The sequence below is a fragment of the Melanerpes formicivorus genome, unplaced genomic scaffold (assembly GCF_026170545.1).
Source record: "Melanerpes formicivorus ecotype bairdi unplaced genomic scaffold, bMelFor1.0.p_v2 SCAF_27, whole genome shotgun sequence".
Taxonomy (NCBI): domain Eukaryota; kingdom Metazoa; phylum Chordata; class Aves; order Piciformes; family Picidae; genus Melanerpes; species Melanerpes formicivorus.
This window is the reverse complement of record NW_027142379.1, coordinates 7,885,472-7,911,433: the sequence shown is the minus strand read 5'-3', so window position 1 is coordinate 7,911,433 and position 25,962 is coordinate 7,885,472. Positions and strand designations below refer to the sequence as shown.

The 25,962-nt window shown below is 47.6% G+C and overlaps 1 protein-coding gene across 1 annotated transcript in view; it reads left to right on the top strand.

The window, feature by feature from the left end:
* Positions 1–25,795, top strand: part of SETD7 (SET domain containing 7, histone lysine methyltransferase) — a 31,949-nt gene extending 6,154 nt beyond the window's left edge. The window contains exons 2-8 of the mRNA XM_068154019.1: positions 1,069–1,198; positions 9,895–10,096; positions 12,323–12,512; positions 14,555–14,636; positions 16,905–17,022; positions 17,329–17,486; positions 19,298–25,795. Of these exons, the coding sequence (XP_068010120.1) occupies positions 1,069–1,198; positions 9,895–10,096; positions 12,323–12,512; positions 14,555–14,636; positions 16,905–17,022; positions 17,329–17,486; positions 19,298–19,478 (1,061 nt within the window). The 3' untranslated portion in view covers positions 19,479–25,795. The remainder of the gene's footprint in view (positions 1–1,068; positions 1,199–9,894; positions 10,097–12,322; positions 12,513–14,554; positions 14,637–16,904; positions 17,023–17,328; positions 17,487–19,297) is intronic.
* The last annotated feature ends 167 nt before the right edge of the window (positions 25,796–25,962 follow it).

Sequence of the window (25,962 nt, the reverse complement as noted above, 5' to 3'; positions counted from 1 at the left end):
CATCCAAGTGCCAGGTTCTACACATTGGCCACAGCAACCCCATGCAGTGCTGCAAGATGAGGTCAGAGTGGCTGGAAAGCAGCCAGGCAGAAAGGGACTGGAGGTACTGGTTGATAGTAGGCTGAACATGAGCCAGCAGTGTGCCCAGGTGGCCAAGAAGGCCAGTGGCATCCTGGCATGGATCAGGAAGGAACGGTGTGTCCAGCAGGAGCAGGGAAGCCATTGTGCCCCTGTACTCAGCACTGGTTAGGCCACACCTTGAGTCCTGTGTCCAGTTCTGGGCTCCTCAGTTTTAGGAAAGATGTTGAGTTGCTGGAAGGTGTCCAGAGAAGGGCAAGAAAGCTGGGGAGGGGTTTGGAGCACAGCCCTGTGAGGAGAGGCTGAGGGAGCTGGGGTTGCTTAGCCTGGAGAAGAGGAGGCTCAGGGGTAACCTCGTTGCCCTCTACAACTACCTGAAGGGAGGTTGCAGACAGGAGGGGGTTGGTCTCTTCTCCCAGGCAAGCAGCACCAAAACAAGAGGACACAGTCTCAAGCTGTGTCAGGGGAGGTTTAGGCTGGGTGATAGGAAGAAGTTCTTCATAGAGAAACTGGCCACTGGAATGTGCTGCCCAGGCAGGTGGTGGAGTCACCATCCCTGGAGGTGTTTAGGAAGAGACCGGCTGGGGTGCTTGGTGCCATGGTTTAGTTGATTAGATGGTGTTGGATGATAGGTTGGACTCAATGGTCTCGAAGGTCTTTTCCAACCTGGTCTGGTCTCCTATTCTATTCTATTCACCTTCTTTCTTTAAGAAAGATACCTTTTTGCTTGTTCTCCTCTCTCCTGTCTCTCATCCCTTCTCCCTTTGCTCCTGACCCTTTTTGTTTTTTATTTGAAGCAGAGTGTGTTCCCCAAGTGCAGACTTCAGTAGCGCTGAATCACTGTTCCAGACAGAAACGTTTTGATGTGGGTTACTCTTTTTGTTCTAGGGAGCTGCTGCATTCCCAGCATCTGCATAATCAGAACAGGTTTGCAGTTGGCCTGCAGTGTTTAATGCGTCCTTTTGTTTTGCTCTTTGTGTTTTGTTTCAGGGCACCTAGACGATGATGGGTTGCCACATGGGTTCTGTACCGTCACCTATTCATCCACAGACAGATTTGAGGGGAACTTTGTGCATGGAGAAAAGAATGGCCGTGGCAAGTTCTTCTTTTTTGATGGAAGGTAGACACTGACTCTTCCATTTTTTTTTTCTCCCCATCTGTATTCTGCCTCCTCCTTCCAGTGATAGAAAACTAATCCACGTTGATCCTGTGCTGCATTCTCATTAAAACAAAAAAGCTGTGTCTGGAGGGTTTTGCTCTCCTGCTGCTGTCGGCTTGGGGGGCTTTGTATGTGGTGTGATGCCTGGAGGTGTTTCCTGGTGGGAGAATGCAGTGGTGTGAGCTCTTTTAGCACTGTAAAGTTACAAACTAATTAGACCATAAGAAGGGAGGGGTGGTCAGAGCTATTGGAAATTATCATAGAATCAGTAAGGTGGGGAAAGACCTCAAAGATCATCAAGTCCAACCTGTCACCAAACACCTCATGACTACTATGACTATACAGAGAGAGTGATTGCCCATTGGAATGTGCTGCCCAGGGAGGTGGTGGAGTCACCGTCATTGGAGGTGTTCAGGAGGAGACTTGATGGGGTGCTTGGTGCCATGGGTTAGCTGTTTGGGTGGGTTGGATTGGTTGATGGGTTGGACGCGATGAACTTGAAGGTCTCTTCCAACCTGGTTTGGTTTATTCTAAATAAATCATGGTGTAGGTTTATTCTACTAAACCATGGCACCATGTGCCACATCCAGTCCCCTCATGAACACCTCCAGGGATGGTGACTCCACCACCTCCCTGGGCAGCACTTTCCAACAGCTAACAACTTTCTCTGTGAAGAACTTTCTCCTCACCTCCAGCCCCATCCATTCTCTTCCTAAACACCTCCAGTGATGGTGACTCCACCACCTCCCTGGGCAGCCCATTCCAAGGGCTAACCATAACTTGGAACTGCTGAGTTCAACTCTATGACTGCAGGTGAAATTCTTTGTTTGTCTCCTAGCCCTAAACAGAGATCACAGCTGGTCTGGGAGCTCCCTCTGCCAGACCTCATACACAGGCGTAGGACCTTTACAGAGGTGCCTCTGCTTGGTCTTGGAAATTGTTCAGTGGTGGAAGGACTGAGTTAGCTATGGGTTTGTTCCCAACTCTGCCTAATCCTCTACAAGTTGCTTGTGACCTGATGTGCTTTCAGATAATCCCCTAGAGTTTCCCCTCTTTTCCCTGGGAGCCGTGGCAGTGACACCGGACTAGTCTGTTCCCGCACATGTTGGTTTTGTTTTGGGGGTCTTCGTTATGAACACCTTGTGCATCTTCCCCCCCCGCCAACTCAAAATCATAGAATCATTCAGGGTTGGAAGGGACCACAAGGATCATCTAGTTCCAACCCCCTTGCCATGGGCAGGGACACCTCACACTAGAGCAGGCTGCCCAGAGCCTCATCCAGCCTGGGCTTAAACACCTCCAAGGATGGCACCCCAACCACCTTCCTGGACAACCCATTCCAGGGCTTCACCACTCTCATGGGGAAGAACTTCCTCCTCACCTCCAGCCTGAATCTCCCCACCTCCAGCTTCATTCCATTCCCCCTAGTCCTGTCACTACCTGATATCCTAAGAAGTCCTTCCCCAGCCTTCCTGTAGGCCCCCTTCAGATACTGGAAGGCCACAATGAGGTCACCTCAGAGCCGCCTTTTCTCCAGACTGAACAGCCCCAACTCCTTCAGTCTGTCCTCATAGGAGAGGTGCTCCAGCCCTCTGATCATCCTCGTGGCCCTTCTCTGGACACATTCCAGCATGTCCATATCCCTCTTGTAATAGGGGCTCCAGAACTGGAGGCAGTACTCCAGGTGGGGCCTCACCAGAGCTGAGTAGAGGGGGAGAATTACCTCCCTTGACCTGTTGGCCACACTTCTCCTGATGCAGCCCAGGATCTGGTTGGCTTTGTGGGCTGCAAGTGCACACTGAGAGCTCCTGTTGAGCTTCTCCTCCACCAGCACCCCCAAGTCTCTCTCCTCAGGGCTGCTTTCCAGCCAGTCCCTGCCCAGCCTGGATTTGTGCCTGGGATTGCCTCGACCCAGATGCAGGACCCTGCCCTTGGTCTGCCAGCCATGAGGTTGGCTTGTGCCCACCTCTCCAGCCTGTCCAGGTCCCTCTGGATGGCCTCCCTTCCCTCCAGCCTGTCTGCTGCACCACACAGCTTGGTGCCATCAGCAAACTTGCTGAGGGTGCACTCAATGCCACTGTCCATGGCACCCACAGAGACGTTGCACAAGACGAGTCCCAGGACCGGTCCCGGGACAGATCCCTGAGTCCTAAGACTGATCCCTGCAGCATTTCCCTGTGCAGTTGCTCAGAGCTTCCTCCCCAGGAGCAGCAGATGCATAAAATGCCACGATTCTTCATGGGCTTGCAGCTGTCGGCGGCACTATGAATAGCAGCCCTTAAAGCCACAGTCGTGCCGGCTCCGCTCTCCTCCTGCTCAGCTAACTCCTGAGCAGGAGCAGAGGTATTGTGCTCGTCTCAGTGAGTCAGTTGTGCTTTTGCAGTTGCTGCATGCTGGGGATTGTGTGGTTTAATACATTCTTTTTGTGTTTGGTGGTGGTTTTTTTCTTCCCATGAGAAAGAGATACTCATTCAGTTATGCAGAAGCTGCTCTGGCCTCTGAGCTTGGATGAAGAAAAATCTCCCCTGTTGTTGGGGGGGGGATGGGGCTTATTAAATCCTGTGTGAGTAGCTGAACATCAGTCCTGCCCAGCAGCTGACCTCTCTAAAATAGCCTTTATTGTTTATTACTACTTTTTTTTCTTTAAGCTGGCAGCCAACATCTCTGTGGACACATGGACATAATGCTTCTGTGCTTGTTGATGATCTCAGCAGAGCAGTTGCTGAGTGTACAGGCAGGGCAACTGACCCAGGCTTTTGCTTGTGGGGCTGCTCCTCCCAAGTAATCCAGGGGACAGACAGTGCTCTGTGGGAAAGCTCAGGCTGCTGCTAAACCATTTTGGTTCAGTGTTGCCAGCTCTTCTCTTTGTTTCCCTTTTGTTTGGCCCCTTTTGGGGGTTCCCCCCCCTTTTGTTTGGCCCCTTTTGGGTTCCCCCCCTTTTGTTTGGCCCCTTTTGGGTTTCCCCCCCGTTTTGTTTGGCCCTTTTTGTGGTTACCCCCCCTTTTGTTTGGCCCTTTTGGGCTTTCCCCCCCCCCTTTTGTTTGGCCCCTTTTGGGCTTCCCCCCCCCCCCTTTTGTTTGGCCCCTTTTGGGCTTCCCCCCCCCCCCTTTTGTTTGGCCCCTTTTGGGGTTCCCCCCCCTTTTGTTTGGCCCCTTTTGGGCTTCCCCCCCCCCTTTTGTTTGGCCCCTTTTGGGCTTTCCCCCCCCCCCCCTTTTGTTTGGCCCCTTTTGGGCTTTCCCCCTCCCCTTTTGTTTGGCCCCTTTTGGGCTTTCCCCCTCCCCTTTTGTTTGGCCCCTTTTGGGCTTTCCCCCTCCCCTTTTGTTTGGCCCTTTTTGGGGGTTCCCCCCCCTTTTGTTTGGCCCTTTTTGGGGGTTCCCCCCCCCTTTTGTTTGGCCCCTTTTGGGCTTCCCCCCCCCCTTTTGTTTGGCCCCTTTTGGGCTTTCCCCCTCCCCCTTTTGTTTGGCCCCTTTTGGGCTTTCCCCCTCCCCTTTTGTTTGGCCCTTTTTGGGGGTTCCCCCCCTTTTGTTTGGCCCCTTTTTGGGGGTTCCCCCCCTTTTGTTTGGCCCCTTTTTGGGGTTTCCCCCTCCCCTTTTGTTTGGCCCCTTTTGGGCTTTCCCCCTCCCCTTTTGTTTGGCCCCTTTTGGGGTTCCCCCTCCCCTTTTGTTTGGCCCCTTTTGGGCTTTCCCCCTCCCCTTTTGTTTGGCCCTTTTTTGGGGGTTCCCCCCCTTTTGTTTGGCCCTTTTTGGGGTTCCCCCCTTTTTGGGTTCCCCCCTTTTGTTTGGCCCCTTTTGGGCTTTCCCCCCCTTTTTCTTTGGCCCCTTTTGGGCTTTCCCCCTCCCCTTTTGTTTGGCCCCTTTTGGGCTTTCCCCCCTCCCCTTTTCTTTGGCCCCTTTTGGGCTTTCCCCCTCCCCTTTTGTTTGGCCCCTTTTTGGGCTTTCCCCCTCCCCTTTTGTTTGGCCCCTTTTTGGGCTTTCCCCCTCCCCTTTTGTTTGACCCTTTTTGGGGTTTCCCCCCTTTTGTTTGGCCTTTTTTGGGTTCTCTCCCCCTTTTTGTTTGGCCCCTTTTTAGGGGTTCCCCCCCTTTAGTTTGGCCCCTTTTGGGGTTCCCCCCCTTTAGTTTGGCCCCTTTTGGGGTTCCCCCTCCCTTTTGTTTGGGCCTTTTTGGGGGTTCCCCCTCCCTTTTGTTTGGTCCTTTTTGGGGTTTCCCCCCCTTTTGTTTGGCCCATTTTTTGCTTTGCCCCCCTTTCTTGTTTGGCATTTCCTCCCCACCCCCCCTCTTTAATATTTATTTGGTTACCCTTAAGAAAATGGAGCTGTAGTATGCTGCAAGAAAAGGCTGTAGTATGAGTTCAGGAACTAGCAGAATGGAAAATGCACAAAGAGAGTCTGCAGTGTGGCTGTGGAAAGTGGGATATTTTTGTAAGCTGCCCTAAGGTTGCTTTAACTTAGCCACAGCAGCCTGAAACCAAGCAGGGAGCCTGGTTGCTAAAGATGTTGCAGTTTGCCCAGCTCTGCCCAGCCAGCCAGCAGGCTGCTCTCTGAAGGGGATGGTGCAGGTGTCAGGATGTGGTGCAGGAGGAATGACCCGGCGTGAACCAGGATGTGGGGCGTGCTGTTTCCATTAGCTGTGCCATGGGCCAGGCTGAGTGCTCATGAAGAAGAGAAGCATCCCCAGAACGCCTCCAAGCCCTTCTCCCCTTTCAGTGTTGTGTGCCTCAGTGCAGGAGGTGAGCTGGTTTGGGCGTTCCTGGCTCGGCTTCCCTGGTGGGCTGCTGGTAAAGGCTGAGAGCCGAAGGGCTGTTGTTTGGGAACAGTTGAGTCATGTCAGACACTGGACTGACAGCAGTGTAAGCATTTTCATTTTCTGAGTGTTGGGAAACAGGATTGTCTGCCTGGCTGCCTTGTTTGCCTCAGTGAAAACTTTCCCCTTTACTGGAATAGCTGCTCCCCTTCCTGCTGATTATTGAAGGGAGTGGAAAGCTGGAACGGAATACCAGTTATTTTTTCCTCCTCCTCCTTCAAAAATGCAACAAAACACAACATATTCTTCCAGAGAGGGAAGTTTCACCTCTGGCATAGTCCCTGTTTTGGATCCTGGACTCGAGCTTTCCTTGGTGGCAGCGCACGTCACAAAACACTTTGTGCATTAACTGCAGGCACGAGAGCTGGGCTTGGCCCTGAGCTGCAGCTGCTGTTCTCCTTAGCTAGAAGCTCTTGTCTCTCTCCCAGAGAACAGCAGAGAATGGCATTAGTTTTGAGAACAAGTTTTCCATGTTCCCATATAGAGAGGAATTAGGCTGGAGGTGAGGAGAAAGTTCTTCACAGAGAGAGTTGTTAGCCGTTGGAATGTGCTGCCCAGGGAGGTGGTGGAGTCACCATCCCTGGAGGTGTTCAAGAGGGGATTGGACGTGGCACTTGGTGCCATGGTTTAGTAGTCATGAGGTGTTGGGTGACAGGCTGGAATTGATGATCTTTGAGGTCTTTTCCAACCTTATTGATTCTATGAATCAGAGTGGGGGATCAGGGCCTGTCCATGGAGCTGAACACCTAAAAAGATATCGCAGGAGCAAGTATTCCTCTCCTGCCCAGCTCTTGGTTGGCTTATTTTATAGGTAGTGGATATCCTAGATTCCTTCTAGGCCTGTGGCTAATGGGAAGAGAGTACATCTGATAAATCTTGACTTTGTAGTAAACCCTTGCATTATGAGAAATATGATAACCTGGGAAGCAAACTGGGGGAATTCTGGCTAGCTCAGGGCCTGTGCTAGTGTGATTTTGTTATGCAAGATACAGTCTCTTTCATAGAATCAATAAGGTTGGAAAAGACCTCAGAGACCATCATCACCCAGCAGCTCATGACTACTAAACCATGGCACCAAGTGCCAAGTCCAATCCCTTTTTGAACACCTCCAGGGATGGTGACTCCACCACCTCCCTGGGCAGCACATTCCAATGGCCAACAACTCTCTCTGTGAAGATGTGAGACAGTGAATGCAAGCTGTAACCAGATACTAACTGTGCTTTAGTCCTCTTTGTGCTGGTCAGGTCTTAATTGCAAGTACACCATACCTTGAAGGCTTAAAAAGAGAGTGAGAAAAGGAGGAGTGGGGTTGGAAATAACTCAGAAACCCCTGAAAAGTATAGAAGCTTGAGATCCTGAACTTCTGTGCAAAGTTGTAAGTTGTGGAGGTAGTGATAGGGCTGGGGGCAATGGAGCAAAAATAGATTCAGATTGGATGTTAGGAAGAAATTGTTCACCATGAGGGTGGTGAGACACTGGAACAGGTTGCCCAGGGAGGTGGTGGAAGCCTCATCCCTGAAGTCTTTTAAGGCCAGGCTGCATGTGGCTCTGAGCAGCCTGCTGTAGTGTGAGGTGTCCCTGCCCCTGGCAGGGGGTTTGGAACTAGATGATCTCATCCATCCCTGTCAAATCTATGATAGGAAAGTAAAAAGAAATGGATCATTTGGACATTGTTTGAAGCTTAATACAAAGAAACAAACCCAAAAGCCTGGGTTACAATAAAAGGAAAGATTTGGGTGGTTTTTTTCCCCCCTGTGCTGAATCAGTGTTGTAATTTAGCAACTTGTTAGCTAATACCATTAAAGGTAACAAGAAGGGTGGGTTTTTTTTGGTCTGTTTCATTACATAAACTGGGGGTGGTTGCTTCTTTTAAAGAGTAATCCTACATGTGTACTCTGTGTGGTGCCAGCTACAAGGAAATTCAAATCTGGTGGTCTGTGAACTGGGGGAGAAAATGATGTAATTTATAGTCCAAGTCAGTGCACAGATTTCTGCTTGTTCCCTCATCTGCTCTGCGCCTTCCCTGTCCTGTGGTGCCATAGCTGTGCAGCTCTGTAGCAGCCTGGATCAAGAGATTCATTTGACTGCAGAGTAGTAACACAGCCTCCCTGTCCTGCATCTGGTCTGGCTTTGGCTGTAGTGTGTTTTCCCATGGAAAACTCAGCCAGCTTGCCAAGGTTATGTAAAAACATGGAGGGGAGCTTTTAACTAGAAAGTTAATGCAGAGGAAACAATTCCTTCCCAGAGCTCTGGAAAATCAGGTTTGTAAAATGTTTGTAGAATGGATTGAAGCTTGAGGGCAGGAGGTTTAGCCTGGAGATTAGGAGGAAATTCTTTACGCTGAGAGTGGTGAGACCCTGGAACAGGTTGCCCAGGGAGACTGTGGATGCCCCCTCCCTGGAGGTGTTCCAGGCCAGGTTGAATGGGGCCTTGAGCAGCTTGGGCTAGTGGAAGGTCCCCCTGCCAATCGCAGGAGGCTTGGAACTAGATGATCTTCGAGGTCCCTTCCAACTGAAACCATTCTATGAGTCTGTATAGAGTCTTGTGTTCCCAGATGCTGTTGGGGCTTGTACCTTAGGCGTCTGCATCAGAAAGAATTCTGCAGTGGCACTGTGTGCTGCAGCTGGCTGTTAGCTGAAGGAACCTGTTGGGGGGGAAAGGCTAAAGGAACCTGCTGGGGGGAAAAGCTGAATACAATTATGTTAGTTCTAACCTGAGAGGATTAGCTCTTGTTTTGCAGTTGCACTCTCATTTGGTGTAGTTTCAGCAGCCTGCTTTGTAAGGAAGCAAGCAAAGCAGGTTGCAGGGTGCTGCTGTGCCCCTTCTAGAAGGTTTGTAAGACAAAACTGAAGTGAAATGTTTTGTTGTTCAAATCCAAGTGCAGCACTGGTTCTGTTTGACAGGCTGTGTTCCATTTTAATAGCAGTACCTAAAACATGGCAGTGCTTGTAGCAGGTACAGATTGCTGCTGAGTGTATCCCTAAGGAGCTAACACTGGACCCAGTAGCAGGCTGCAGTTTGTGCCCTCCTGTGATCCTACTGTGTGGTAATTTCACCTCACCAGAGAGATGTCAGTAAAGATCCAAATGTGTAGGAGGTGGAAAATCCTCATGTAGCCTGTTTGAGCAATAATTTCTTCTTTGACCATGGAAAGGGCTCATCAATTTAGGTGCATGATGCTGTGCCCATGCAGCACACCTAGCTGAAGGGACAGCTTAGGTTGTTCTCTGCCTTTGAAGGTCCACAGAGAAAAGTTTCTCATGTTCATTTTGGCTTTCCAGAGAAGTCAGGTTTACTTCCCCACTCCCCTTCCCTTTGTCCTCCTCAAATCAGAGTTTCAGACATGGGGGATAGTGATGGCTGGCAGGGAACAGAGGAGCGATGCTGGAAGCGGTGTCGCAGCAAGGGAGCCCTGGCAGCTGCCCCCAAGCCTTTCAGCAAACCTCTCAATCCAGTGGCACATAGCTGTGCCCCATGTCAGCCTGGGCTCTTGGAGAGAGGCCACTGAGCAAATGAGGAAAAGCTGTGAATGTCACAGTGGTGGTGACTGTTTCTGGGAGGGTTAGAATAGAACAGAATTAAGCAGGTTGGAAAAGACCTTTGAGATCATCAAGGCCGACCTATTATCCAACACTACCTAATCAACTAAACCATGGCACCAAACAATGTAGGGTACCCAGCAATAGCCAGGCAGGCAATAACAGTTACCTTCTACTCAGACCTGAGTTTTGTGAAGGTTTTCCCTCAGTCTCTCTGTGTCAGTGGTGTGTAGAACAAAGAGCAGAGGAGCAGGCTTGCATCTTCTCCTCTTAGAAGGGTGAAAAGTCTTCCACTGTTGTTTTCTTTCTCTTTCCCAGCACCCTGGAAGGGTACTATGTGGATGATGCCCTGCAAGGCCAGGGAATCTACACCTATGAGGATGGAGTGGTCCTTCATGGCACCTATGTGGATGGAGAGCTGAATGGACCAGCCCAGGAGTATGACAGTGATGGGCGGCTGATATTCAAAGGGCAGTATAAGGACAACATTCGACATGGAGTTTGTTGGATTTATTACCCGGTAAGCCTGACCACCTGCCCTCTTCCCTGCAGAACAGCACCATTATGCATGCATCTCCTCTCCCCAGCTGAAACAAACACCCACCATGACCCAGCTAGCCAAAAAGCAACACCCAGAAGTCTGGATGGAATAGACTAGAATAGAATTAACCAGGTTGGAAAAGACCTTTGAGATCATCAAGTCCAACCTATCACCCAACACCATCTAATCAACTAAACCATGGCAATAAGTGCCCCATTTAGTCTCTTCCTAAACACCTCCAGTGATGGTGACTCCACCACCTCCCTGGGCAGCCCATTCCAAGGGCCAATCTCTCTTTCTGTGAAGAATTTCTTCCTCACCTCCAGCCTAAACCTCTCCTGGCACAGCTTGAAGGTCTGTGCGTTGTGATTTCGGTTAACAGCGTACAGCTAAACCTTGTTAGTGTTGAACCTTTGCCCAGGAGACAGGATTTAGGAAGGCTGAGGAGGTGGTGGAGTTGCCATCATTGGAAGTGTTTAGGAGGAGACTTGATAGGGTGCTTCGTTGCATGGTTTAGCTGATTAGGTGGTGTTGGATGATAGGTTGGGCGCCATGATCTCAAAGGTCTTTTCCAACCTGGTTAATTCTATTCTATTCTGCAGCAAGACTTCATCAGCTGGAAGATTACACTGGAGACATAGAACCTGAAGGGTCAGGTTTGGGTATTTTATACACTTCTATTGCAAAGCTGCTGCTGTATGTTTGGAAGCATACACCAAGAACTGGAGCATGTCCAACCTATCACCCAACACCATCTAATCAACTAAACCATGGCACCAAGTGCCTCATCTAGTCTCTTCCTAAACACCTCCTGGAAATGCGGATATTTAGAGCTTGTTAATCATTGTTGTCATGCCAGACTAAAGGCTGCAAGGTGTTTCAGAAAAAAACCCAAACAATCTTTGCCATGGAAGCAGCTGTTCATGTGTGCTTCTGTGTGAGATGTTTTGTACACTGATTTTTACCCAAACTTAAGGTTCGCTGTTTCTTACTACACCCTTTGAAGCTCTTTTATCCTTGAACAGAATGGTGCCAGTCTATGAAACAGAGTCTGTGTGTGGTGATATCAGTCTGCTTCCACACCCCACCTGCTGGTTTTGCTCCTGGGCATTATTTGAAGATGTTTCCTTGCCCTTTTTGAAATAAACACTTGAAAGTTGTTAGACCTGTGCTGCTCTCTGCATCTCATTCTGCAGTTCTGTAAATAGGCCTAAGCTGAGTTGCAGGCAAATCACAGATGGCAAAGCCCAGGGCTAAAATGTGTGAACTTCAGAAATTAAAGGTGTTGCCGATGGTGGCTTTCAGCAAACAGTTGTTCTCACTGAGTGCCACCTGATGTCATGGGGGGATGCTGGGACAGAGATTCAAGTCTTTTTCTTAGGCATCAGTTAGAATAGAATTAGCTAGGTTGGAAAAGACCTTTGAGATCATCCAGTCCAACCTATCATCCAGCACCATCTAATCAACTAAACCAGGGCACCAAGCACCCCAGCCAGGCTCTTCCTAAACACCTCCAGTGATTTTGACTCCACCACCTCCCTGGGCAGCACATTCCAATGGCAAATCACTCTTTCTGTGAAGAACTTCTTCCTAACATCCAGCCTAAACCTCCCTTGAGACTGTGTCCTCTTGTTCTGGTGCTGGTTGTCTGGGAGAAGAGACCAACCCCCAGCTGGCTACAACCTCCCTTCAGGTAGTTGTAGAGAGCAATAAAGTCTCCCCTGAGCCTCCTCTTCTCCAGGCTAAACAACCCCAGCTCCCCCAGCCTCTCCTCAAAGGCCTTGTGCTCCAAACCCCTCACAAATTGTTTTGCTGTACTGTGAATTATCAGTGAACAAGGCCACGTATTCACTTTGTTTCTTTCCTCCACCATAGCCTTGCCCTAAGAAAACTCAGACAATGTGTGTTTGTGGTTTGGTTTGAAAACTGTTGCACAGGAGTTTTGCCACTTGGAGCTCAGTACCTGTCCCCCACAGAGGGAAAGACCTTGGGTTTTGCTTATTTCAGACAATGTTTCAGCACTTTTATCCTGACTGGAATGACTTCACTCAGCTTCTCACTCCTTATCGTGATCTCACAGCTGAACTTACTGTAGTTAGGTTTTCCCCCAACCTTTTAAAGAAGTAAAACTATACTCATTTACTGAAGATAGTAAAGTATAACTATGTAAAAAATGTAACTTTTCTTGCTTGCCTGTGCTTTCAGGATGGAGGCAGCCTTGTGGGAGAAGTGAATGAAGAAGGGGAGATGACTGGGGAGAAGATAGCCTATGTGTACCCTGATGGCAAAACTGCATATTCTGGAAGGTTCATAGATGGAGAAATGATAGAAGCAAAACTGGCAACCCTGACATCTCTAGAGGATGGGAAACCTCAGTTTGAAGTAGTACCAGGCAGTAAGTTCAGCTTAACAGGGAAACTTGCATTCATACTACCAGCTCTTGGCTGCAAACAAAATAGCTTGGTTCCTGTGATGTTCCCCATTAGAGAGTAAAGGCTGACTGCAATGAGATGATGAGTCTGTTAGTGAGAAGCCAGAAAGGCTTGTGGGGTGCTCCCTTTGCTCTGGGAACAGATGGGCAGTGACCCATGGGGTGGTGCTGCTGGGCTGCATTTCATAACCCTTCTCTCGTGGGTGTGGACCTGCTCAACGCATACACACACCCCACTGACATCTGTGACAGCATGAAAACCTGCCTAGCTGTGCTGCTGCTGGCACAGCTACAGGCTTTGTTTCATTAGTAAATAGAATTAGAAGTGGAGAGGGAGGCCATGGTTTGGTTGGGAGCTCTGGCAGCTGGGTTTGTGCAAGTGAATGTCAGCACTGTGAATGTTCTGGCATCTCTGTCAGGGAGCTGAAAGGACACAGGGACTGGAATTAGTGCAGTAGATTCAGTTATTGTGTAACAGTGTGTGATTCACCAGCACCCTTCAGTCTGCCTGGTCCTGCTGCCAGAAAGCAGCTATGAAATGGTTAAGGTCACAGTGGTGCCTGTGGCACATGCAGTGCTGCTTCTCCAGGGCAGTGATGTCTGGGACCTATAGTTCTGGTGTGGATTTTGTTGCTCTAAGGTGTATGTGATGTTTTGGAGCAGAGTGGGTTAAACTGCAGGCAGGATGGTCATAAACAGGGACTATGTTAAGATGTTTGCTGCTTTCCCAGCTAAGATTGGCTTACTTGCTGTGAAATAAGAACATAAAACTCAGTGAGGAGGCATAAAGAAGCAGATGGATGTGACATTGAATGTTTTTAATCACTCAGTTGTGATAACAATAACCAAAACATCTCTTCTGAAAGAGTACAGTTGTGCTTTGGAAGCAAGATTTAGTTACACTCTGGAGGGAGCTCCCTTCAGCCAGAACAGATCTTGGACACCAGGGGACAATGGCCTTCTATCAAACTTTGCAATACTGCTTCTCAACCTGTCTCCCACATAGTCCTCTGACAGTTGATTGCAGAAGAATTTAAGTATCTAATTAGAGCTGTAGCACTGAGCTCCTTGTTAATGGCAGGAAATGACTGAATGTAGCAAGTGCACTTTGTGGTTACTAAACATTATCTTCTGGCTGAAGTCTCTTCAGGATTTGGACTAGAAAACATTTCAGATTTGAAATAGGCCAAGATTTACTTTTTCTTTTAATACTTAGTATGTTCTTGAATATATTATGGGTTTTGTTTTGCTTTATTTTAGTCAGAAACCCTGGGATGGTCAGTTTTGAAAGTCCTTGAAAAGTTGGGAGTTTGAGTAACACAGATATCCTCTGTTAGTCATACTCATAGAATTGTCAGGGTTGGAAGGGACCTCAAGGATCATCTAGTTCCAAACTGCCTGCCATGGGCAGGGACACCCCACACTACAGCAGGTTGCTCACAGCCACATCCAGCCTGGCTGCAAAAACCTCCAGGGATGAGGCTTCCACCACCTCCCTGGGCAACCTGTGCCAGTGTCTCACCAGCCTCATGGGGAAGAGCTTCTTCCTAACAGCCAATCTGAATCTATCCATTTCTAGTTTTGTTCCATCCCCCCTAGTCCTGTCACTCCCTGACACCCTAGAAAGTCCCTCCCCAGCTTTCTTGTAGTCCCCTTCAGATACTGGAGTGCCACAATAAGGTCTCCTCAGAGCCTTTTCTTCTCCAGGCTGAACAGCCCCAACTCTCTGTCTGTCCTCATAGGAGAGGTTCTCCAGTCCTCTGATCCTCCTCATGGCCCTTCTCTGGACACATAATACTGCTCCTCTAGTACATTAAGGGGGGGTAAAAATGATCCAGAAACAGTATCTCACTGAAGACCTTTTACAGGTGCAGTTCTGCTTGAATATTCCTTTTTGAAAGCAGACATTAAAATTGAGTTTTTGAATGTCTTGGTGAAGTTAAAGGTTGCTTTGCTTTCAGTGCTGCTAATTAGCTTAATTCCTTTGTTGTGTTGTTTTGTTTTAGGCCCAGTATACAGTTTTGACAAGTCTACTTCATCTTGCATTTCTACTAATGCTCTTCTTCCTGATCCTTATGAGTCAGAGAGGTAAGTTTTGGTGGGGTGTTTTTGTTTCCCCTTTTTCTCTTTCTTTTGATACTGTTCATATTTCTTTGCTGTTAAATATTTAGGGCTTAATTTTGGAAACCTTCTCTCATGTTAACATTTTAAGAGGGGTGTGAAAGGGTTTGTGAAATGGAACTAATTGAATCATAGAATCAGTAAGGTTGGAAGAGACCTCAAAGATCATCAAGTCCAACCTGTCACCCAGCACTTCTTGACTACTAGACCATAACACCAAGTGCAACATCTAATCCCCTCTTGAACACCTCCAGGGATGGTGATTCCACCACCTCCCTGGGCAGCACATTCCAATGGCTAACGACTCTTAGTGAAGAACTTGCTCCTCACCTCCAGCCTAAACCTCCCCTGGTGCAGGTTGAGACTGTGTCCTCTTGTTCTGGCACTGATTGCCTGGGAGAAGAGACCAACCCCCTCCTGGCTACAGCCTCCCTTCAGGTAGTTGTAGAGCGCAATAAGGTCTCCCCTGAGCCTCCTCTTCTCCAGGCTAAGCAACCCCAGCGTCCTCAGCCTCTCCTCACAGGGCTGTGCTCGAGGCCTCTCCCCAGCCTTGTTGCCCTTCTCTGGACACCTTCCAGCAACTCAACATCTTTCCTAAACTGAGGAGCCCAGAACTGGACACAGGACTCAAGGTGTGGCCTAACCATTGCAGGGTACAGGGGCACAATGCCTTCCCTGCTCCTGCTGGCCACACTATTCCTGATGCAGGCCAGGATGCCATTGGCCTTCTTGGCTACCTGGGCACGCTGCTGGCTCATGTTTAGCCAGCTGTCAATCAGCACCTAGGTCCCTTTCTGTTTGGCAGCTCTCCAGACACTCTGACCCCAGCCTGCAGTGCTGCATGGGGTTGTTGTGACCAAAGTGCAGCACCTGGCACTTGGACTTGTTGAATGTCATCCTGTTGGACTCTGCCCATCTGTGCAGTCAGTCAAGGTCCCTCTGCAGAGCCCTTCCACCCTCTAACCGATCAACATCTGCTCCCAACTTGGAGTCATCTGCAAATTTGCTGATGACTGCCTCAATCCCCTCATCCAGATCATCAATGAAGATATTGAACAGGATGGGGCCCAGCACTGATCCCTGGGGGACAGCACTAGCTGCACATCCGTCAGCATGTGACTCGATTGAATTTATTCCTGGTTTGCACGATAAAATTACACTCTGCTGGATAGAACAGAGATGCTTTCTAAAAGATTAAACTGGGATAATTTCTGAGCATTTCAAAGACACCTTCAGTCAAGCCCTGGACTCCACTAATAGCCCACATCTGCAACCTTCTGAGCAAGAGAACCCACTGCTTGTCTCTATTTTCTGGGTGTTTGGCTAGCTTTGGTTTGCAGTGTGCTGTGTGTGTTTGGTGTGCCTCAGTGGATGGCATGCCTTGGACAAAGCTTTCTCCCTTCCCTACAGATGAGGCAAAAAGGCAAGGGTAAATTGTAAAGCTGGAGGAAAGTGAAATACATTTTGAGGACAACCATGTACTGTCAAAACATGTTCCTCAGACATTGCCTTATCATAGTCCCCTCTTCTGTGGCTATTCCACAGCTACACATTTTACCTAGACTTCTAAGAGGCCATGCTCTGTAGGTACCTTGCTTGAAATCATTTTCTGATACTCTGAGATCATAGAATCAATAAGGTTGGGGATGTCTAAACAAGCAAGGTAAAATGCTGGCATTCATTTGTATCAAGCCTTAGACTTCTAAGAGGCCATGCTCTGTAGGTACCTTGCTTGAAATCACTTTCTGATAGTCTGAGATGTCTACATAAGCAATTGGTAAAATGCTGGCATTCATTTGTATCAAGGGCTTGAAGATCTAGGGCTTCACTTTGAAGACTTGCTCAGAGGAGGAATAATCTGGGGCTGATGGTGTGGACATGCACAGCTTAGAGAGGATCTCTGAGTTCTGTTATGCTGTTGAGGGTGTTCCTGAGTTTAAAGCATCATTGAGGAGCAATATTAGACTGGCACTTTGAAAGGAAAAACCCACCAAAAGATAAAAATTCAAGCTAACAGACAAAGTCAGCCCTCAATTTACACCAAATCCCCATCTGACAAAGTAGAGAGAACATTTGGAAAAGAGGAAGGAGGAGGAGTTGGTTTTGGAGGGTTTGAATTACTGCTGCTGTTATTATTGCTACATCGAAGTCCTTCTGCCAGTAGTGTTGTGATAATACTTCTTGAAAGTGAAGACTGTGGCTGCTCACTAATTCCATGCCCCTCTCCCCTTGCAGGGTGTATGTCGATGTCTCTCTCATTTCCAGTGCTGGAGAAGGATTGTTTTCCAAAATAGCAGCAGAAGCCAGCACTGTTATGTCCTTTTACAACGGAGTGCGAATTACACACCAGGAGGTAAAGGGGAGCAGAGAGTCACTCTGAATTCTCATTGCTCCTGCTGAAACCCTTCTTACAGCAGGGTTTTGCAGGCACCCTGTTCTAAGATTTTAATGTGATGGGGTTTAATTTAAACAAAGTGCATGCTCACCTGTGCATGCATTAAAAAAAGCAAAGGGTGGTGGTTGTGTTACTTGTTTGTTTACTGACTTGCAGGAAAAGCTTTAATTGCATGGATTTGAATGTTTGCCTTCAGCTTGCTGGCAAAATTGATTCCTACACACACACACTGATTTTATTACTTTTTTTTGCCTTGCTAACTAGGTAGATGGCAGAGACTGGGCCCTCAATGGAAATACCATATCCCTGGATGATGAGACAGTCATAGACGTGCCAGAGCCCTACAACCATGCCGCCAAGTACTGCGCCTCCCTGGGGCATAAGGCAAACCATTCTTTCACTCCTAACTGCATCTATGACCCGTAAGTAGAGTCCCATGTTTCAGGAGTGGAATCATGGAATCAATCAGGTTGGAACAGACCTCAAGAGATCATCAAGTCCAACCTATTACCTAATACCTACCACCTTGTGACTAACTAAACCATGGCTCCAAGTGCCACATCCAGTCCCCTTTTGAACATCTCCAGGGACAGTGACTCCACCACCTCCCTGGGCAGCACATTCCAATGAGTAATTACTCTCTCAGTGAAGAACTTTCTTCTCACCTTGAGCCTAAACTTCCCCTGGTGCAGCTTGAGACTGTGTCCTCTTGTTCTGCCACTGGTTGCCTGGGAGAGGCTAAACAACCCCAGCTCCCTCAGCCTCTCCTCATAGGGCTGTGCTCACGACCTCTCCCTGGCCTCATTGCCCTTCTCTGGACACATTGAAGTGTCTCAATGTCCTCCTACTGGACACAGTACTCTAGGTGTGGCCTAACCAGTGCTGAGAAGCTCCAGCCCAGCAGTCTGGGCTCACATGGTGGAGCTGAGTAAAAGGTCCAGGCACTGGAGGAGCTTCTGCTGACACAGGTGTAGCAGATGGAGACATTGAGTCTCTTGGGATTTAAGCTGTGGAGTATCTTGAAGTCTGCAACTGTGTTAGTGTTACCATGAACTTTAGGAACTTGCCTCTTGATTATGAAAGGTGTAAGCACAGCTCTCTACATTCTGGCTTGGCTAGGTCTTCACTATGTTTGCTCAACTACAGGTGCTTGGCCAAGGTCATCTAAAGTACTGTTTCTGAAACTCAAAACATAAGCATCTTACCTTTAGATGTATTCACAGGCTCCAGGGTATATATATTTTTGTACTAGTGTATAAACAGTCAGACCTGTGCAGATATATATGTAAAAAGTAGTTTTCCCTCATGAAATAAGGCAGTTCCCTTTCCTGTGGGCCCCTGGGAGATGATGTGCAGAAGTGTGTCAGGATTGTTTGGTAGGTGACTTGCACTGAGAGTATGAAGGTGAGCAATTTTCCATGTTCCCCAGTCCCTCATAATCTCTCCTGTTTACCAGTGCAAACCCAGGGCATGTAGCAGTGATCAGTTTTCCTTTATTTATTACAAATAAATGTTGTAGGGCTGTTGAAAACCTTCAAGTAAGAGAGATACATAAAGCTGCTTCAATATACCAATATTTTTGCCTTTATTTATAGAATCATAGAATGTTAAAGGTTGGAAGGGATCTGCAGAGATTGAGTCCAACCCCCCTGGACACCTAGGACAGGTCATGCAGGAAGGCATCCAGGCAGGTTTTGAAAGTCACCAGAGGAGGGAAAACTCCACAACTTCTCTGGACAGCCTGCTCCAGTGCTCTGTCAGCCTCACCACAAAGTGTCTCCTCATGCTGAGGTGGAACCTCCTGTGTTACCACTTGTACCTGTTGCTCCTTGTCCTATCACTGGGCACCACCAAAAAAAGAGACTGGCACCTTCATCTTGACACCCACCCTCAGATGTTTATAGACATCAATAAGATCCCCTCTCAGCCTTCTTCTTTCAAGACTAAAGGTGTTCTAAAAGGGATTGGATGTGGCACTTGAAGCCATGCCTCAGTAGTCATGAGGTCTTGGGTGACAGGTTGGACTTGATGGTCTTTGAGGTCTTTTCCAGCCTTATTGATTCTATGATTCTTAACAGCCTTCATGAGGTTGACTCAAAGCAATCTACTCATGTGATACCAGGCTATGTGATGACACTCTGAGCCGTGACTGGCTTCTGAAGCTGTGGAAGGGGTTAACAGCATCAGTGAGCAAACAGCTGAGCCTAGTGAATGCGTTTTAATCTTTGCCTAGGTTTGTCCACCCTCGCTTTGGGCCTATCAAGTGCATTCGCACCATCAGGGCTGTGGAGAAGGACGAAGAGTTAACAGTGGCTTACGGATACGACCACAACCCCGTGGGGCAGAACGGGCCAGAGGCGCCGGAGTGGTACCAGCTGGAACTGAAAGCTTTCCAGGCTGCCCAGCAAAAGTGAAAGGGGGAAGCTCCTCCTTGGTTCAGCAAACTGAAACAGAATCTCGGATCTATGCACTACCTTTATACTGAAAACTGGACAACCAGGGATTGTTCATGCTGTTGCATCATAACTTTGCATCCTGTGTTAAGAGCTAAGTTTTCTTGCATACTAACTAGGTTTGACTGTGTTACTCATAGCAGATTTAAAACAAAATTAGCTAGTGTTGCACCAGTCTTATCTGGAGAAATTATTTACTATTCTATAGGAGGTGTGGTATTCTTTGGTAGCTTCTGCTTTTGCACCATATGCAAAGATGCCAAAAGACTTAGACAACTGAAGTGGGTATATAGCATTCACTTTTAGTCGGCAGACTTAGTGTTGCTCTCTTACCTGCCTAGGCATTATTGTGCAACTGCATTTTGCATATATGCCACTTGTGATGATAACAGTAACATTTTGATATTCTCTAATAGTAGCATAACTTTGCCTTTTTAAACCTTTGACCTGAATCTTGCAATAGAGCAGTTTATTTATTAGCATCTAGGAGGCTGGGTTTTAACTCCCCCTTCCCTCTCGTCTGAACGTTGTTCTTTCTACGGATCCTCTTTTGCAGGGGGGGAAACAAAATCCTTTCTAACTAGTGGAAAGGCTTGTGTGTGTGTATGTGAGAGTGCTGTGTGTTGGTCTCTGTGGCTCTCTTAAATAGTATAGCAACATGTCCAAACCTAATATTTATCTAGCCTTCGACGGCTGGCTTCTTCTATTTAGTTGATGATTATGACACGCAAACGAAGCTGTTCTTTGCATGAAGACTTTTTTTTGTTTTTCTGAAAGGAGAAAAACCGGATTTGCTTTGTTTTGTGTTTGGGGGGGTTGGGGTTTTTTTGTTTGGAAGGACTTGCAGAAGGGCCGTGCGCCGGAAGGCAAGCCGGCGACTCGCGTTTAGCGGCCGTGAGTCGGCTCTTGTGCGTTTCACCCGGTACAGAGCGACCGGCTCTTGAGGCAAAAGTTCTAGCGAGGGGATGCTCTTCAGGGAGGTGTAATGAATTCGAGTTCTAGCAAGGGGATGCTCTTCAGGGAGGTGTAATGAATTCGAGGGCAGGCTGTAGCACTTGGGTTAGGGAGAGCAGTATGCCTTTTGTACGCGTTCAGTCGACACAAGAGCGTAGCCTTGTAGCTGTCCTTTAGTAGTACTGGTTTAAGACACAGTAAATTAATGTAGTAGGAGATTACAAAATAAGATTGCAAAAAAAATATTAATAATAATAATATATATATATGAAAAGATTGTTTTTGAGAGACAAATGATGAATGTAATAAACCATCACTCGCTGCTCGTATTTACAAACAGCGGTCAATCCAGAGCTTTGTTGCAGCCAACAGTGGGGGCTTGTGAATATTCATCAGCAGGGCTGTGTTCTGGGTTTTTATTTTTTCAGGGGTAGGGAAAATTGTGCATTTATTGTTTTGAGGGTTGGGTTTTTTTTCCAGATACTGTACTGGTCTTGCCTAATGCTGTATTAAGAGAGAAATAATTTATCGTCTCGGTCTGGATGCTGAAGCCCTTCTGGGACTCCGATGCTCTCTTTGGGTTTAGCAGCTTAGGGAAAACTCAGATGCATTTGCAACACTTTCTTTAAATGTTTGTAGTTTAAAGAAGCTTGTGTATATATATGTAACATAGATGATTTGGAAATCAGACCTACCTTTCTACTGCAACACCTTTGGGTTGGTTGCTTTGAATGGTCAGGGGAGTCTGGCTGTCTGGGGAGCCAGACGTGGAGCATGTGTTGGGTTGGTACCTGCAAGTGGAAGGATGAGGTTGCTGTTCTGTGCAGTCAGAGAATCCTTGCTTTGGTACCTGTGCAAAGTTAGGAATTATTAACAAGAACCTCTCTAATGGGGCTCTGTTTAGTCCCTGTGACAGATCACGAACCTTTTCCAGCACCTCACCGCTTAAGCTTGCACAAAAGCTACCCTGTGCGTGTGCTGAGGTGAGGGGGAGCAGGTAGGCTCAGGGCTTTTTGACACTCCTCCAGCAGTGATCTGAATGTGAGCTTTGACACCACCCATCTCCTCATGCTGGAGACTCAAGCCACAGCTCCACTTCTCGTCCAAGGCAGGTGGCTGGCAGAGATGACAGCTCAGGGACTCAAGTGAGTGTGCAGAGATGAAATTGAGCCTCCTAGGTGAGGGAGAGTTGTCAAAGGCCAGTTGGCAGCGTGGCTTCAGCAAATGAACCTCAAAAAGAAATATGCCTGCCTTCATTTTTCCCCTGCCTGTCCACAGGTCATAATTTCAGGTCATTGCTGTTTCAGCCATTTGCAGCCCTCTCTGGTAGGAAGCTGTTGTGTGGAGCTTGTGGGGTTTTCAGCCAGGACATGAAGTTTGCAGAGTTGAAGCTTGTGTTTAAGTGCAGGGAAGAGGAGAGGGAAGGTAAGTGACTGAACCCTCCTGTGACTGGATGGTAACTCCTTCCCTAGCATTGCTGACCTCCTCTGAACTGCTGGCCTCTCTGTGCCTGCAAGAGAACCGTGCTTAAAATGTTATGATCTCTAGAGTTCCTTTAGCTTCATTCCTGTTGGTCTCAGTTCCTCTGCTCTTACCTCATCATGTGGAATTGCTTTGTCAGTCTTCATATTGCCTGATTTTTGAGGTAGGTGCTCTTTGGGCTGTGCACATCAGGCTTGAAGGTTACCTCCTAAACCAGAGAAATTCTAGGGGGAAAACGCATTGAGGTATCCTCTGTGTGTCTTCAAAAGCCGATAATGTGGTGACAGTCAAGCAGATTCTCTTGCTCTTGCCTATGCTTGTAGCCTGGTAGTATGCTACAGCTGTGGCTATTGTCCCTGTGAGCTCTGCTATCCCTTTGCTCTGCTCTGTTAAAATCTATTCTTCCTTCAGTGACCAACCTTCTATTGAAGTTGTGATTATAAAGCTGCTTTGGCTTGACTCAGGACCAAGCCTCTTCATTCTTCTTTGGTTTCTTTTGCTTTGTGGCCTGTTACAGAGTGGAGGAGACGGTTGGGATGGTTCTTACTACTGAGTAGCAAAAGGGCTCAGGGCTCTGTGTGTCCTTCAGAGGTTTTTTTGAGAGGTGTGCGTTGGCAACCACAGATCCATAACACAGGTTAGTTACAGAACTCCAAATAATGCCTTAACTTGGTCAACGTATTGCAGCTCAGCTTCTGGGGCTCACTAGATAGCGAGACCAGCTTAGCAAAACTCTTCTTCAGTAGTAACACAACACCCACACCAAAATGTGGTTTGGATTTGGAGCAGAGGACACAGTCATTTTGCAAAGCAATCCATCTGAGTCTGTTGAATGCAGCTTGACTATGGGGAAACATGCAATAAGTGAAGAAGCTCCACTCCTCTCAGAGTCTGGCCAAAGACCCGTCCTGTCAGTGCAGAAACTGGGAGAGCAGCTGGTATCTGCCAGCTGAGCCTGGGTGAGCAGCTGGCTCACAGAACAGCCATTGTGGCTAAAGAATACCACAAGGCAACCTGGAACCGCTGCTCTTTGCAGGCATGGATCATCTCCCAAGGTCTGCCTTTGCTCTGCAGTGCTGCACGTGGCTCCTCTGTGAAGGGAGGGTTGTTACCTGAGCGCCTTCACGAGCAGGAGCCTACGTCAGCCTGTGCTAGCAGCTGCTGATTGTCTCTGTTAGTAAAAGAAAAAAATCTTAAATGTTACCTTCCTGCTACAGCAGCACTGTGCTTTGTCACCAAGAATATGGAAGCTTAGTTTCCTAAGAGAATCTTGGAGACAAGAGAGCATGAGAAGTTCACAGCCGAGAGCCACCTGCTGCTGGGTCACTCCTCTGGGTAAGAGGGAAAAGGGCTTAGGGCCAGGGAGGGTTTTCTAAAGTTGAGTCTCATGCTCTGATTTTACATTTTGAGGTCTACTAAAATACCTGATTTTTTTAAATTTATTTTTTTTCCCCTTCACAAACCTGAAAATACTTCCCTCCATCTCCCCTCCTTCTTAGAAACCCCTTGACCTACATAAATACAGATGGGTCTTAACTGCTGAAACAGTCCCAGGAAGTGGGTGGGCATCATGGCTCTTCAGTGAGAGCTGTGAGAGCTTGCTGACTTTTCCCCACAGCTGCAGCAATACCCACTAGGATGGCCCTTGCTGCTTCTGCCCAGATCTCAGATGCTGGGTGGCTGGTGCAGGTCTCCAGGCCTTTGGGGGAGGCTGGTAGCTCAGTCTCGTGGGGCTGCACGTTTTGGGAGCCACTAGGTAGCCTTCTTCTCAGTTCAGCCACCTTCGGCACAGAGCTTTTTGTTGCACGCAGTTGGCTGTGGTTTCTTTCCTGGGACTGTTGTAGTATGTTGCTGGTGTGGAAGCCAGAGCACCATCAGGGATTTCTCCCCCTCTGCCAGGCACTGGAGGAGCAGGGTAGCCAATGTGTCCCGACTGGTACGAGGACATGAGAAGCGGTAGGAATTGGCGTTTTTCTGTCTCCTGCCTGGTTGGCTGCCCTTCTCTTCAGTCAAACACCAGTGCTCACCACTTTTGGTTGTGCCAGGAACTGTATGGTGTTGCTTCTGTCCCGCAGACCTCTCTGGTTTCTATCCTTTCACTCCATTTGCTGGTCCTTTTGGAGAACGCTGCCGTTGCGATGAGGTAACGAGTCGTACAGCTTAGCTGCTGCTTTGTTTTCCTCCGGCACAGCAGTCGCTGGAGCTGCGGGTGCCTGAGGAATTCACCTCCAAGCACTTAAAAAGAAAACTCCCAATTGCTTTGAAAACAATGTTGCTGAAGTGTCTCCTTACATGCTGGGGTGCTGCATTAGATGCCTCTTCCTCCCTTCCACCACGCTGTCATCCGCCGAGAGTATTTGGGCGAGGAACGCAGGGGTGGGAGCAGCTTTAACCTGGGAGGGGTGTCGGTGGGCTTCACACTCACTTGTGTCCCAGGGAGAACTTGTTCCTTTTGCTTTGTGTACTGGAAAACCTGAGAAATAATATATTTTTGTGGACAAAGAATTTCTAAGCAGTCTTATAAGGGATGTATTTGTGTTTTTTTGGTAAAACAAACAAAGGTGCAAGATTTGAGTGCATGTTTACTTGCCCAGATCAAAGGTTTTGAACACTTGAGGTCACTATCAGTGAATGGAAACCCTCCTCTTGGCACTCTTCTGTCTGCAGGTGATCGAAGCTCCTGCCTTCTTTCCCTATTGTAACTACTCTCTTTTTATTATGGTTATTATTGATTGATTGATCTTTCCAGGTAGAAACATGAAACTTCTAAGCAATTAACTGTTCAAGCCATAGAAATCACGAGTGTTGGGAAAGACCCTCTTCAACTTTTACCTTCATTTGTATGCAAAGTGATGTATGAAATGTTCTCATGGTAGGCTGAATATGTAACAACAACAAAAGTTCCAGTGAGATCTAAACCCAAATTTAACAGAATGTCTTCTGGTAAGATGCAAGAGTAATTGATTACCAATAAATAGCTAATTCTTTTCTTTTCAAGGGGAGATGCAACAAGTGATCTTTACAATGACAAACGGTCGCTTCATGCTGTTTGGGAAAGTGTTTATGCAGCCTGACACAGGGCTGTGATAAATAATTGCAATAGCAAGGCCAGTCACATCTTCAGGACATACCTCTCAGCTTGTCCCCCTGTGATGTAGTTACAAACAGACCCCCCCCCTCCTTTCTGCAGCTTTCCTCCTCGAAAGCGTTTCCTCCCGTTCACTGTACTGAATTGAACTCTTGAGCTAAGATCCCGACTTAAACGAAACAAAACCAAACCACCCCCAACTAATTATGGATTACTTAACAGTTTCTGCTGGGCCTTCTGCTATTTTAATACTCTTCAGCCCATGGTTTCCTGGGTGTTCTCTGTTCTGAAGAACTAAGTGCTAAAGAATAATCCTTGGGGTAAGCTTAACACGTGTGTTAACCCCGGCGTATTTAACTTGTATACAGTACTTGATAGGTGTTTTATGACATTTGTACTCGAACTATGAGCCTTACTGAACATCTGGAGGTTTATTCATGACTTTTAACAAACAAAAAAAAAAACAATGGATAACTCTAAGAAAGATGTTTACATGAATGATGATTGCCCTTCCTTTGATGTTATGAATGAGGTTTTTATAAGTGTGTTTGGGTGTATGTGCAAGGAAGCAAGAGAAAATAAAATAAACAAAATGTTTCTGGGGAAAAAACAAAAACAAACAACAAAAAAAAACAAAACAGACTTGACAAACATTTGTAATAAGTGAATTTTAAAGATTGCTTTAATTGCGCTATGAAGGCAATGCAGATATTAAAATATTCAACAAAACTCTCTTCAGCTCCCTCGTTATTTGTGTGTGTGTCGTGGGCTTGGGCATCCTCTGCTGGCTCTGTTGTGTGCCCTGGCAGCCAAGAGAGCCAATGGCATCCTGGCCTGCATCAGGAACAGTGTGGCCAGCAGGAGCAGGGAGGTCATTCTGCCCTGTACTCAGCACTGCTTAGGCCACACCTTGAGTCCTGT